Source organism: Octodon degus, unplaced genomic scaffold, assembly GCF_000260255.1.
Source record: "Octodon degus isolate 3935 unplaced genomic scaffold, OctDeg1.0 scaffold00023, whole genome shotgun sequence".
NCBI lineage: Eukaryota > Metazoa > Chordata > Mammalia > Rodentia > Octodontidae > Octodon > Octodon degus.
In genome coordinates this window covers 5,160,427-5,175,102 of record NW_004524599.1, presented here as the reverse complement: position 1 = coordinate 5,175,102, position 14,676 = coordinate 5,160,427, and the positions used below count along the sequence as shown (strand labels likewise).

The window sequence follows — 14,676 nt, the reverse complement described above, 5'->3', positions numbered from 1 at the left end:
GTTTCTCTCTGACCCAGAGCTTACAGACTTGTTTGGGTACTAGCAGATTTGTTTGTTGTTGCGTTTGTTTTTGTCTTTTTGAGACAGGGTCTCATTATGTAGTTCAGGCGCTCTTTATAGTAGTCCTAGCTGGCCTCAAACTCGCATAGATCCTCCTGTCTCAACCTACCGAGTGCTGGGGTTACAGGTGTGCACCACCATGCCCAACTGTTATGCTTTGTCATTACTGTTCATATTTGGTTTTGTTGTTTTTAGAGTGGGAATTGATAAATGATAAGCAAGACCTGGGCCTCAACCTGAAGCCCCAGAACAGTTGACCAACCGACCACCCCGCGCACTACTGTACGGTGTGGGAGCTGTGGTACTCGAAGTTTGTGGAAGATTCAGAGAAAAGCAATTAGAGATGGGCAGAGTGGTGACGGAGTTGGTGGATGTTGAGGTGCTTGAATTCAACCCGGGCGGAAGGTTTTTTTTTTTTTTTTTCTTTTTTCGGGCGGAAGGTTTTCAAGTGTAAATAAGCTTTCCAGACGCAGCAGCGCTTCCAAATGCGTGGAGAGTGTGGTGCGTGCAGAAAAAGAGCTCATTCAGCATTCCACATGGGGAGGGGGCGCACGCGCGCACGCACGCACGCAGGGTGGCCGCCAAGTGAGCGGCTCTCGTTCTTCGCACAGATATTTGGTCTGTGCATCGGGCCGCCTGGGCTCCAGGTCGCGGGGTCAGAGCCGGAACCGGGGCCACAGCGACCGCACAGCTTCCGCGACACCCGACTGGGACAGCACGGAGGGCACGCTGGGGCCGAGGACGCCGGCCCGCCTCCGACCCGTCGGCGTCCTCCCGCCAGCGCTGACGAGGTGGACCGACCGCGCGGGGCCGATGCTCGCGGGGCGGTGACACAAGTGACAGCCTGAGGATAACGGGCCTCTGGGCCAGAACGACACCTCCCCTGCGGGCCGGCGGGGCAGCGGGAGGAGGCGCCCGCTGTCCCAGGCCACGCCCCGGCTCGTTCTGCGCAGGCGCCGCCGCCTCTCCTCGGGCCTCCGAACCTGCAGGCGGCGACGGGATCCAGCCGCGCGGGGTCGTTCGCGTCGCGCTCTGCTTACGACTCCTTCCGGGTCAGAGGTCAGAGGGTCCGGGGCCCGCTGCCAGCATGGTGCAGCTCCGGCCGCGCGCCTCCCGTACCCCCGCGTCGGCGGAGGCGATGGTAGACGAGGGCCAGGCGGCCTCGGAGGAAGAGGTGGAGCATGGCCTACTGCTCGGGCAGCCCAGCAGCGGCGCGGCCGCGGAGCCTCTGGAAGAAGACGAGGAAGGGGACGAGGAGTTCGACGACGAGGCCCCGGAGGAGCTGACTTTCGCCAGCGCCCAGGCGGAGGCGAGAGAAGAGGAGCGGCGAGTGCGCGAGACCGTGCGCAGGTTCGGAGCCCGCGGCCGGCTGGGCAGAGCGGGCTGACTGCCCCCGCGCTGACTTCTCTCCCTTCCTCCAGGGACAAGACGCTGCTGAAGGAGAAGCGGAAGCGGCGCGAGGAGCTTTTCCTCGAACAGAAGGTGAGCGGGCGGGGCGTCTCTGTTTTGAAGCACCGCGCTGGGTTAGATTGCCGAGCTTGGCGCGGTTCGGGCGAGCAGGAAATGGGTGTGCGGAGCATGGCCGATGCTGGCTCCTCACTGCCCACCCGTTGGCGAGGGGCGTGAGGGCCCCAGCTCGGACACTCGGCTGGCCCTGACCCCACACTGAGCTGCATTCCCTTCGCCGCAGAGTGTTTATTTAACCCGAACCTGGGAGGCTGTGAGAAATAAGATGATCTGGGAAGTGAAACGCTCCCGATCCCGCTACGGTTGCTTTGCTGTCTGACGCTTGGCACCCTTGCCACGGCGCCCTCCGGACATGGTGGAAGCGGCTCTGCGTGCCGCGGCGCCTGGGGAGCGGCGAGGCAGGGCTAGGGACACTGCCCTTAGAAAGTGGTAATTTAAGAAGTAACTCCAGATCAAGCTCTCCGTGCAGCGTTTTTGTTGTGATAGCATCTCAATGCGTAGTGTAAGCTGCCCTAGAATTCTCGCTGAGCCCCTTGCCTCCGCCTCCCAAGTACTAGGATTACAGGCTGGTGTTAAGCGCTTGTACTCCCGTGCCCGGCTTGTACCTAAATTGTAACTTTTATGTGTCTTTATTTTAAAAGAAAAGAAAACTCCTTCCAGACACTATTCTAGAACAGCTAAGTACAGCTGCACAGCCTGGGTAAGTAGTGGCACCCTTTTGCATTACTTACTTGTAGCCGTATTTGAATTACTGAGTGGTACCTGTATTTGCGCCCATGTGATGGGAGAAAACTCACAGCCTAAATTAAACAGCTACAAAGTGGTGTTCGGAAGATGGACAGATGGGAATGGTCCACTTTGTCTTCTGCCATTTCATTTTTTCATTCCTGTAGTTAATTGTAGCTTGAGTTCCTGATCCCAGTGTCTTGTGCAAATTTTGAGCGCTTGCAGTTGGGGGAGGTCAGAGTGCAGTACATGAGTGTCGTAGAAGTCGCCAGTGAGTGGAATGCCCCCTACCAGCTGCCTCACCTGCCGCTGCGCCTGATCTGCTTCCTGTCCCATTCGCAGCTTTGTCACACACAGTGTTGGGAAATGGTCCGGTTCTATTGAAGTTGGCTTCTAAATATTTGAGGTTTTCCCTGCTTAGCCTTTACTGCTTTCAGTTAACTTTAGTTCCCATTTAGATGGGCCAGTGGCCTTGAAAATTTCCGAATTTTTCCGGAATTTAGATCGAGTACATTAAATGTACAACAGTTGTTTGATGAGTTCGTTTTCATTTCTCCAAACCAAGTTCAGGGGTCACCTCTCGTTTCCCAGTCCACTTTCCCTTTGAGCCTTTCCTGTGTGCAGCATTATTGGCTGGCATTTGTTTCTTGACACTGATCCATGTCTCATCCTTGTCCCTTCATGTTTTCTCCAAGGATATTACAGCAGGCCTGCTTTTTACTTCAGAGTTTGAATACTGCATTCTCTAACTCATTTGTAATTTTAAGAACATGAGTATTGTCATCCTAGAGTATCGTTTGTTGATTGGGAGTTGGTGGCAGTGACTTGTGTTCTGGACCTGATGCAAGAGCTTGAGTAAAAACTGAAGGTGGTGGCAATGACAGGGGTAGTTATTTCTAAATAACAAGAATTGTGTAACATTTTAGTAATATTTACTACTTGCCATTCCATTAATTTTTTTTTTTAATTTTTTCCTTAGCATAAAGAAATCACCAGGAAAGCTGAAAGAAGGTATCAACTGTTCTCACTTAAGGAGTTTCCCTTTAAGTGTCAAGTGGCTTTGCAGATAGTGTACCCTGAGTAAGGCTAGCTTGTCCCTCATGTTTCCTACAAATAAAACTTGCATCCCTACTGGCGTGAGTGGATATTTAAAGTGAATTAGAGCTTCTGATTTACTTTTATGTAAATGCTAACTAGAAAATCAAACTCATTTTTTAGTGAATTTACAAAAGAAAAGTGAAGAATGTGAAAAAGGAAATGACTCCAAGAAAGTTAAAGTTCAAAAAGTACAATCTGTCAGGTAACACCCCTTTCCTGCCTGCTGCCACTGTGGGAGGGAAAGGGGACACCGTGGGAGAGATGCTGCTGTAGAAAAAGATTACTTTTGATGAAATACACATTTGCTGTGTAACAATAAGATACTCATGTTAACCTACTTGTAAAATGGCCTTGTAACTGTACTATCTGTGCAGAAACAAAAGTTCTGTTTTTTCACATTGTTTATAGACAGCAGATGAAAATTATTCTGAAAGCACACACTTAAGGGCTCAGTTCTGTGGCCAGCACATTCAGGGCCTTGGTTCAGTCCTCAGCACTGCAGAAAACCAAAAACCTGTGCTGGGTAGGGAATGCAGCTCTGTGATGAAGTCCTTGCTTAGCAGGCCTGCAGCCCAGCCCTGGGTTCTGTCAGCAGCCACCAGAGAAAAGTAAGTTGCAGGCTAGGCTTGGCATAAACCGTCCTCACTTACTCTGACTTTTTTGTTAACAGCCAGAAAAGCTACGTTGCTCTAAGGCTGAAGGACCAAGACCTGAGGGACTCAAGACAGCAAGCAGCTCAAGCCTTCATACACAATTCTCTGTATGGCCCAGGAACCAACAGAACTACTGGTAACTTCTAATGGTTTTTTTTTCTTCATTTCTTTTTCTGCAGAGAAAACAAATAACTGATAATTCTCTTTTAGTAAATAAGTTCCTGTCTCTTGACAACAAGAGGGCACCAGTGAAAAAGGCCGCAGCCCAGTTTTTGAATACTGCTTGGGGTAAGATTCAGCTTTATTCTCTGGGCTTTGATAATTCCAGTTTCTAATTATAATTTGGCCTATTTTAGTGTATCTACTCATAAATGAAGAGATTTTGAAAGAAATTATAGTTTTATGAGTTTTGACTAATATTTAATAGTCTTACTCCATAAAATTTTCTATTCTAGGAGTCCAGAGCAAACAAAATGCCAAGCGGTTTAAAAAGCGATGGATGGTCAGAAGAATGAAAACAACTAAGAAGTAAATTAAAGCTAAATGAGAAGTCTGTACCTCATTTGTAAAAAATTTACAATAATTTAGGAGGGTTAAACTCCAAAAGGCTCGTCGTCTAAATGGTCAGTCTGGGAGGTGCTTGGCTCCGTCCCAGCTTTCTGGAGTGCAGCCGTGCTTTGCAGTGTGGAGGGTCCTGCATGAAGGCAGGGTGGAAGCTGTGTTCTTTCCATCCACTGAACTGAACCACAGGCCATCCCACTTCAGTAAGGGTAACTGCTGGTCTCGCGATGGTGGCGTGTGCCAGGGAGGACAGGAGTGTGGCCCTTGGCAGTAGTGTGCCTCTGTGCCTCGGGTGAGGGAAGTGGTTATAAGATGTGCACAGTCTTAAGTGTAGTTAAGAAGTGTCTCTTACTAGAGAAGCCTCAGTGTATATGGCCCCTTTACCAAACACCAAAGGATGAGGCAAGCTGTCCAGATCAAAGTGTTTGAAGATTTGCTTGGCGGGCAAATTTTACATGACTATGAAGATAATAGTTTTCCTGTATCATGCTCAGTCTTAGGTTTGTCCTAATTGAAGGACGCCAGTACAGAGAGGGCTGTGTTAGGTTGTGGAACTCAAGATTGATGGCTAAAACTATCAGTATTACTTTGATTTATACAAATACCTGGCCGGGGAATGGCTCAGTGGAATAAACACTTCCCTGGCAAGCGCAAGGGCCTGAGTTCAATCCCCAATTCCGCAAAAAACCTGATGAATATACAAATACCTAATATATAAATTCAACTCACACTCTTAAAATCTGTAGAAGTAAATTTTTAATGGCTGGTTAATTATATCACTACATTTTTATTGCAATATAGTACTCATTTAAGCACTTAAAAATGGAAGGTGTACAAAGATTAAATTAAGACACGGTAAATTACTAAATATTTGGTTTTTATATATAAATAAAGGTCATAACCACACTGTTGACATGTAATACTGTTATAATACAACAGTTAAACTTGTGAGTCTACAACAGAAGTCATCTGTAGTTAAACAGGAAACAAAGTTGAAAAAGACCATGTTAAAACAAAACTACTGGGACTAACAGGTTGGGATTGTAAGTAGCAACAAACATATTCACTCAGCTCCTGAGTATTTCAAGTTTTACAGTACACATTAAAAATGATTTTTTCCATCAACACTATAAATTCAAACTGTCGGATGTTTATGCATTTTGCAAGTTACACTGATTGAATGCCTGTATGGGAGCAGGGGTTGGAGCATCTCCCAATTTGAAGTTTACATCACCCACATGCTAACACAAACACAATTTGTTCCATTTCCTTCCCCACTGTCCCCTGACAAAGAAGGCTGGAGTTTTTGGTTTCTTTTAGGTAACTTTTAAAGGATTTCGGATGATCAATTTGAATGTCTGAAATTCAGTAATATTGAACTCTTAGACAACTAAGAGGTTAAAGATGGAAAATAATTTCTCCTAACACTAAGTTAGAAAATTATTTGCATCATGCTGTAAACTAGGAAGCAATGTAAAGCGACAAAAACCTGTCCCCAGTACATAATTAAAAAAAATCTAAATTTCAAATCTGCAGAGCTGGTCTACTTCCATGTTGACTAAATGCCACAATATAGTGTGAGCTCTTGAAATGCATAGCTAATGTAGGTAGTCTTCCACTGTGGCAAATGCACAGGACCCAATTCCAGATCGAGCCATCAGTCCAAGACATTGTGTGGCCTGTCCCATCGCTAGGGCAAGTGGAGGTTGCTTTGGCAGATTGTGGGTTTCTGAAGAAAAAAGATTAAAAAAAAAACAAAAAAATGGAGATAACAATTAGTTTTTTTTTTTAAATATAGCTCAATCAGGATGATACCAAGTTTAACACAATTATCAGTGGCAGTATGACTCTTTAATTCTAGCAGAGGCAGACTGGTGCTTGGACATTCCATGACAAGGTAGTATGGCGTATGGCACTGGGTATCCAACAGTAAGGAAACTGCCTAAAGATTAAAATCAGGTAGTCAGAAAGTTCCCTTGCCTGGGATGGGATGGGGAATAAGGAATGTGTGTCAAATATTGATCAAAGTCAGCTGACATTGACAGAAAAGCAGCAGGTTGACATTATCCACTGACAGGTTCTTTCACCTGGCTGCACACCATCTCTGACACACACTGGTGGGTGAGACGTTACTCAGGAGCAGGTGGTGGTGGTGGTGGTGGTGGTGGGCAGAGAACAGAGGCAAAGCCATCTCCACCTCAAGATTTACAGGGGTTAATTCACAACTGATGGTTCAGACATTTTAAAAAATTGCCAAGTTTTTAAATGCTACATATCACAAGTTTGTCAGCTGTGGGAGAAATGGTGATAATTACCACAGCTTATCTCTTGCCGGAATGAAAAGAAACGAACTTATAGTTCAATTTATGGCGGTGTGATGGGAAGCTGGCAATGTTTGTGTTAAGTCTACATCCAAACGGTATAAGGCTTCTTGGTACACTCGCCAACCAATTCCTTCATAAACTAACTACACTCCCTGGTTCAGATTTCACAACATGGTGACAGGAAAAATAAGGGAAAATTTCCCAAGCAAATGCAGCAAAAGATAAAAAAAGATGTGCAAATACAGGGAAAGTAAAAGGAATAAGAATAAACAAAGGTACATATAGATTAGTGAGAAAAGTGGTTTTAAAAAAGTGGTCTGTGAGATAAAAGTATTAAAATAGTAACTTAATGAACATTGAACAGTTAATATAAAAGGCTCACAGGGAAACTAATATCTTGGTCCAAGGAGGTGAGAGGTTCACATTCACTGTTTTTGTTTGGCTCCCAGAGGCAAGTGGTTATAAGCATCTTTAAACTTTCTGGACACAGAAAATATATGAGGCTTATGTATATAACCTTGCCGTTAATTTACAGGAACTATATACATTTAAAATAATTCAACACTATTTATAGCTGACGCTCTGCAGTACAGCACTTGTGAGTACGTGTACCTTGGATAATGGTTCTAATTCCTTTGAGAATCCCCCTCACCCCAAAAACGTGGCCATTCCCAAATTCTTTTCAAGAAAATGTAAGACATTAACCAAAGGAACTTCATTTTACTATATATGCAAATTCACAGTAAAGTGTAACAGGAATTATTTCCAGATGTATTAGTCCTTACATAATGAATTAACTTAAGAGTGAAGAAACAGCTATGTAGGAGTACTTCACACTGTTTCCTTCATGCTCCTGCCTGCTGTGAGGGTCCTGGCCCTCATTACGGGTCTTAGAAGGGTAGCTCAGACAGGAGACTTGTAATCTACTCCGTGACACTGCCCTAGTTTTCCTAAAATAGAATGAAACATGTGACTAAAAGTTCCCAAATCTAAGGGCCAAACAGCACAACACAGACTTGCAGACTGGCCTAGAGTCCCATTTTACCCAGGGCATTAGAGGTCCTATGCAAAAATCCCTCTAATCTGAATTTATCTTTGAAGAGCACTGCCCAGAAATTGAAATTTTCACAGAACGAGCCCCATGGAGTTCCACAAGAATGCAGAAATGGGCGTAGACAGGCACACACATATTGTTCTCATCCTGCCGTGCGTTGAGTGCTCCTCACTTCCTGCACTCCTCTGGCTAAGCCTTGCTATTTAAACTGCTTTCCTCTTCCTCACCCTGTTCTTTTGAGTAAGGACATGGAGCTCAATTTGGTCAGCTTAATGCAATTTAAATTTAATTCCAAGGGTTGGTGTTGATGAGGTGCTCTGGGGGAGCCCTGTATGCCTGTCTTAAACATGCAGGGAACATGATAGCAGGTAGGTAGCTCAGGTCACCTCTGTCCCTGGTAAACACCACAGGCCTGGAGGCAAGTATGAAGGAGCAGTTGGCCACCAGCCAGGAATCCTGACCCTTCCAACCATTCAGACTTCCCACATGTTCAAGCTCTTTTCCCTTCTCATCTCACTAGGCCATCAAATCCTCTGCAAGTTTTCTGACCATTTTCTGTTAAGTTTATCCTGCTTTCCTCTAGGCTTGGTTCTCTTGTGAGCCAAGTGTTAGAACTGTGTTGTCATTAATACCCCAAGTTCCACAGCCAAGTCTCTTAAAAACCTAGTTCTGACCAACCTGCTACAGAGGAGGGTCCCACCCTACCCGGGTCTGTACCACTGCAACACCAGACTGGTTTCTCAGTTAGGCTGTTACAAGTTAACCCTTTATTCAGTCCCTGTTCTATCTGTCCTGCACTGGCTCTGATCCGCATCTCCACTACCTCCTGCAACTTGTAACTTCTCTGCCTGATTTCTCAAACAGGAGGCCAACTTCCAGTGGCCACACACACCCCTCAGGTACTAGTGGCAGCTTTGGTGCAGCCAACATGACCATTTACATGGGTGCCCCTCACTCCCAGCCTAGACATGAGTGGTGGAAAATAATTCTCTTTAGTTTTAACACAAGAAACCCCCAAATATCTCTAAGTGAGGTGTTTCATGGCCATCAGAAGTGCTTACATGCACATGCCTCTGCAAACAGTCACAGATGCGCCCCAGCCCCTACCCCTAGAATCCAAGCAATCTAGATTTGGGGTAACAGAGGAAGGTTTCTGTATTTTGAGGTAATTTTGTGTGCCTGGAAGATGCTTGCAAGTGCCAAGCAAGTGTGCTACAGAAGAGCTATACCAATCTGATTTCATGTGTTAAAAATAAAACAGCCAGGTGCGATGTTGCATCTCTGTCAACCCAACTTCTTGGAAGGCTGAGACAGGAGGGGTGAGTTCAAGGCCAGCCTGGGCGGTACAGTAACAATACTGTTTTTAAAAAATGTGCACATGGACATAAATGTTTCCCTTATGATTTTATCAATATAAATACCTTCTCACATAATCAGGAGAAAAGTTGAAGTTGTGCTTTTTGGCTTCACTCACCTAATATTGCACTGTTGAGAGCTGAGCACACAGGTTCTCTCTGAATTGGGTCAAGCTGATTTCCAACCGGACTATTCCAAGGATCTGAGTATGCTAGTAAACTGAAGGCATCCTGTTGAAAACAATGTAGTTTTTAATTCAGATAGTTCAGCTGCTACACTGTTCATAATAGCTCTAAACTGAGAGAAAACAACCTATGACTTTAGGGCACTTGACTACTGTTATTTTATTATTTATTTTTGGGGGGTAGTTTGCTCTTTGCCGTACTGGAGATCAAACCCAGGGCATCTACAACAAACTGTATCGCCAGATTAAAAAAAAAATTTCTGAGACAAGGTCAACTTGCCCAAGCTGGGCTCAAACTTGTAATCCTCCTGACTCAGCCTGAGTCCTAGGATCACAGATATACACCACTGTGCCCAGCAAGACTACTGTAACCTCTAAGCCCAGTTACCCTGTGGGTGGGGAGCTCTGCATTTGTGAACTACTAAACTGACAAAGCCTAGCTCACTTTTCTTATGAGCACCATTCCTGTTTGCCTGTCTCATCCCAACCCCACTCCTACAACATACGGGAGAAAAGCTGAAAATAATTCCATAGGAATGGGACAGTACTCATTAAGGTGGGGGAAGCAAAGACTTAAGATAGTTCACTGTTACCAGCATTTAGAATTTGACACTGAGAGGACGGGGCTGGGTGCCCATTTTTGTTTTGAGTAGGTGTGGGAACTGGGCCATCCCTCTTGAAACAGTTCGTACAGGGACTTTTTTTTTTTTTTCAAACAGCGACTCTTCATCTTCTTGCTGTAGGAAGCATATGCTAAGATGGTTTCAGACATTTGCTTCAAGCCCAAGCTCCACCCCTAACCAGACCTGTGGCATCTGACAAGTAACATTATGTGCCAGTTGCAGTATTTGTGTAATGGAGGTTATACAAATGAAGTTAGCAATGGCAGTTCACCCCAGTGTGTTAATACATGAAGCTTTAGTATGCCAAGTCAGCACCCTGCCCCTCTGTAGTAACAGTATGCGCGCACATACATAAATATAAACAAATGATACAAATACAGGACACTTCCCAGTTCGGAAGACAGACATGGGAGAGGTGCTAGACAAACTGAACTTAGGCCTAGAGCACTTTGAAAGTGCGGACTATTAAAATTTGAACGGTCTCCTAGATTCAGTTGCTCAAGCACTCAGATGCCTGTTACCCAATATTCCCACAGCAGGGATGGGGAAAAGGCCTCCTGTCAGCTGTGCTGTGCCCTTTCTCATCCAGACAGGAATAACCCACAAAGCAATCTGAAGTTAGTCTGAGGCTACAGATCAGGCAAGCCTCGTGCCTAGAAGCCAACACAGCCCTTCCCTTAGATTACTCAGTATTTCATGCCAGTTAAGAGAAGTTCTTTATTGTTTTGTGTCCCCTGCAGCTACTCAGAGACTGGGTCCTACAAAGACTTTGTATACTGGCTGATAATAAAAGCCCCTTCATCTAGAACTGACATGTTGTATGCATCCCACAGAGCTATCGGGCTCTATTTCCTACTCCCCACCCCAACTCAAAGGTATTGTGTAAAGAATATATCCTTTGGGATATGTTACCTATATTAATGCCCCACAATGTAATCATTATGCACAAACCTATACTAATAAAAATTTAAAAATTAAAAGAAATAACATACCCTTATATCCTGGAAAGCTAACTCTGGTTTTCCAAAGAATGAGCTCTGCTTAAGCCCTAACTCACCCCATAACCATCTGATGACGTGCCGATAGGGTTTAGATCTAGAATGGCCTCTAAAGCCCTGTGCCTGGAAAGTGAGTGCAGCTGAGACTGAAGAGTGGGCCTGCCCTCTGGAGGAAGGAACTGCTCTGAGGTGACAGGTCACTGAGGGGGCGGCCTGGCAGGGTGGATTCCCCCTCCCCTCTCTACTTCCTGGCTGCCTGCAGTGGGTAGCCTTCCTCCGCCCAGGCCTCCTACCATGGTTCCTTTCTGAGCCTGGTGAGCATGACTGAAGTTTCTAAAATGTAAGTCAAACTCTTAAGTTTTGGATGTCGGGTATTTCATCCCAGCAACCAGGAAAGTGACAAAAGTGCCACCCAAATAGTACAAATCAGTTTGAAAAGATGTATCAAAAAATCAGATATAGGAATAACTGCTCCATGAATCTTTAAGCACCAAACTGTGCCCATGGGTGTACATCTTCACACACCACCACAAAGAGGAAATGCTGCAGTCCCAAATCTCAACACTGCACCCTCTAGTATTTAAAACACAATATCACAAAAATAATTTATTGTGCACTAATACTGTGTGAGGCCATGTTTCAGACACTAATATGGATAGTCTGATTTAATCCTTATGACTTTTTGAAATTGAAATTGTGGCCATCCTACTAGAGAAGCCATGCTACATTAAGATCAGCCAGGGAGAGGGCTCAGTAGGATAAGCGCTTGACTGGCAAACGCAAGGATCTGAGTTCAATCCCCGGTTCCGCCAAAAAAAAAAAAAAAAAAAGATCATATAGGCTGGTACTATACGGTTTTAAGTAAGATGCAGTTTTTCTCTTTTAAATGCCAATCTAAATATTAAGATGAAAGAGGTAAAAAATTTTCCCACTCTATTTTGTTCACAGCTGCCAGATACAGTCATAGACAATAACAACCAGCACCTACCACTGCTTGAGGAACTTACACGGTCACATGGGGAAGGCAGACAGTAAATAACATTCAGCATTTTACTAGTAACCTAACAGAAATAGATTTAGAGTACATGCAAACTGAGGCTTAGCGAAAGGACAGAAGAAGCATGGTCACGGTTGTCTGATAAAGAGAACCTAAGATATCCCTCAACTATACTAGAGAGCTTGAAATCTTTTCAACGGGAATGAGGCTTTAAATAAAAGAAAATGATAAGTATAAGACCTAGTTTTATAAGAATCACACAGCAATACTACCGTACCCACCCTGGAAACAGAACACACCCAAATGTTAAGTGGGGAGGAGGGGGCTTATGTTACTCAGCTCCCAGAAAGTGAAACCAACAAATCAATGTTTTTAAACCCTGCTGTAAAACTTAACTGGTGATAACTGACAAAATTAAAATATGGTGATTTTCAGCTAATAACAAATCTTAGCTCTGAAATAGGATCACACTAGCAACAGCAGCATCACTGGTTGGTTGGTAGGGTTCTGGAAAGCAAGACAAGAGCCACAAGAGTATACTGACCTTTTGACTCAATTCTATTTCTAGGACTTATCTCACTGGGATAGTTAAAAGATACATGTAGGAGGGTGTTAATAGTGGACATAAAAGCAAGTAAAAAAAAAAAATAAAATAGAGCAATGCTTGACCTAGGTTGTGTATAGAAACTGGGAGAATTGCTGTTTACAGAAATAGTGCAAAAATAGTGTCACTAAGTACATAAAATATATGAGCATTAAGGCACAAAACCCAAATGATCTGAAACACTGTGCTAATATGGGTTATGCTTTTACTAAAAAAGCCAGTGTGGAAATCATTTCAGAGGGAAGTGTGACATCATTTAGGTAGGATTCTCACACTTGGCTTAAAATCTGGAGCAGTTTCTAAATAGGGTGAATCTAACTAGTTCTATTTCTGCTTTGGCTGCCTAATTCACAAAGCTCCCTGGGGCTGGGGCTGTTCCTGCTCACTCCTGGACTCCAGAGTGCTTGCCACAGGCCTCAGCACACCAGTGACACAAGCTCAGTAAACAGGTGCTGCACAAACCAATTCAGGCAGCCTCATGGGAGCTAGTGGTAAGCAGGAAGCAATAAGAAGCAAAAACAAAGACAACAGGAAAAACATAAAAGACTGGAAAAGCAAGAATGAGGAGTAACAGCAGGCTGTGTGCTGCAAGAGCTCCCCACCCATTTGTAACAGCAGGGGCTATTCACAGGCTGTGGTCTGCTGGCCTGTGCAGGAAAGGGAAGACACACACACAGACACACACACACCATTCTTACCATTCTTCAGTATTACAGTCAGGGATTGCACAAGCCCTTTAGAGCAGCAGACTACAAACATAATGGTTATCCCTGGAGATTTTAATGAAGCTGAAAAATTCTTATTACCTAGGGGCATGATAGCTGTTGTCATATCTTAGCACAACACCATTATTCATGTGTGTGTGGTGACACTCATTTAAACAACCTTCTATCCTACCAGCATATAAAAGTGCAGCACATACAGCTGTGGACAGTACACCACAGTAATGATTACCATCATCACCAAAGGCCGTGCAGTGCGCAACACCATATAGTCACACTATGTAGCCTGGATGTGTGGCAGGCTATATATATACCACTAAGGTCTGTGTAAGTACGCTCTATGATGCTTGCATGATGACAGAATCTTAACAGTTAGGCAACACAGGGCTATACATGTGATCAGCTGCTTAGCAAATCTCAAAGCATTATGGAATTATAAAAATCCTACAACTACATGTGACTCCAGGTGAAGAATAAAACCTCACCTATAGCACAAAAAGTTTTCAGTTAGCCCTGGATCTTAAGGCCTTGATTTCTGGCTCCTTACACAGTGGATCTTTATGCACATCATCCCTGTCTGCACCAACGTAAGGCTGGGAAATGAATGAAGCAGCTTAGAAGCTGGCAGTTGCTCAGAAGTCAAAGATGCAAAATCAGCCACCATATACCTCAGATGAAGATGAGTTACAGATTTATGAAAGTCAGCATATAAAATGATAGGTTTTCGACAGTGTCACAGCAGAAGGAAAAAGGGAAAGAGGCTTTATTATCTTTGAGGACACAGAGAGTATCTGGGGAAGATGAAGAATTCTTTGGATTGGAACAAAGGGAGGCTGAGGCTTTTATGCCCTTTTGCCAGGGGTGGGGTTTGAAGGGGATGTTTAGATAGACCTGAGGAGCGGATTGGGGTCTTCCTTGAGCTGGCGGGAAAGGTGAAAAGAAACCACACCGTGGGCTGAGTTGAAGAAGAAGGGGGGAAGTGGTCTCTGGGAAGATAAGCTGTTGTTTTGTTGTTTTAAAGGCTTCAGCCATATTAGGTGGCCATCATAATAATTCTGCAATTCATATTAGGGCCCGAACCTATCATAATTAGTTATCTTTGAGAAATGGCCATGTAATACTTTCTGGGCTTCATGAAAATTAGAATCAAAGACACTAACAATGGAATGAATGGAATCTTAAAATTTTCAAAGATTATCACACACATTCCTTCATCCTGCTCATACAGCATGAAGTTTTAACAGGAAAA

General features: G+C 44.4%; 2 protein-coding genes across 2 annotated transcripts in view; one reads left to right on the top strand and one right to left on the bottom strand.

The window, feature by feature from the left end:
- The first annotated feature begins 1,071 nt into the window (after positions 1–1,071).
- Nol7 (nucleolar protein 7) lies at positions 1,072–4,561 on the top strand. Its single transcript, XM_004628435.2, has 8 exons — positions 1,072–1,410; positions 1,482–1,542; positions 2,169–2,227; positions 3,233–3,264; positions 3,472–3,553; positions 4,022–4,140; positions 4,215–4,292; positions 4,460–4,561. The coding sequence occupies exons 1-8, from the start codon at positions 1,148–1,150 to the stop codon at positions 4,534–4,536; spliced, it is 771 nt and encodes a 256-aa protein (XP_004628492.1). The 5' UTR covers positions 1,072–1,147; the 3' UTR covers positions 4,537–4,561.
- A 743-nt stretch (positions 4,562–5,304) lies between these two features.
- The window catches only part of Ranbp9 (RAN binding protein 9), a 92,929-nt gene continuing 83,557 nt past the window's right edge, over positions 5,305–14,676 (bottom strand). The window contains exons 13-14 of the mRNA XM_004628349.2: positions 9,418–9,529; positions 5,305–6,294 (exon numbers count right to left, since the gene is read on the bottom strand). Of these exons, the coding sequence (XP_004628406.1) occupies positions 6,164–6,294; positions 9,418–9,529 (243 nt within the window). The 3' untranslated portion in view covers positions 5,305–6,163. The remainder of the gene's footprint in view (positions 6,295–9,417; positions 9,530–14,676) is intronic.

Coding starts and splice junctions, on each gene's coding strand:
- Nol7 (XM_004628435.2), top strand. CDS start 1,148: ATGGTGCAGCTCCGGCCGCGCGCCTCCCGTACCCCCGCGTCGGCGGAG. Junction 2,228..3,232: donor AGTACAGCTGCACAGCCTGG/GTAAGTAGTGGC, acceptor TTTTTTCCTTAG/CATAAAGAAATCACCAGGAA. Junction 4,141..4,214: donor AGGAACCAACAGAACTACTG/GTAACTTCTAAT, acceptor ATTCTCTTTTAG/TAAATAAGTTCCTGTCTCTT.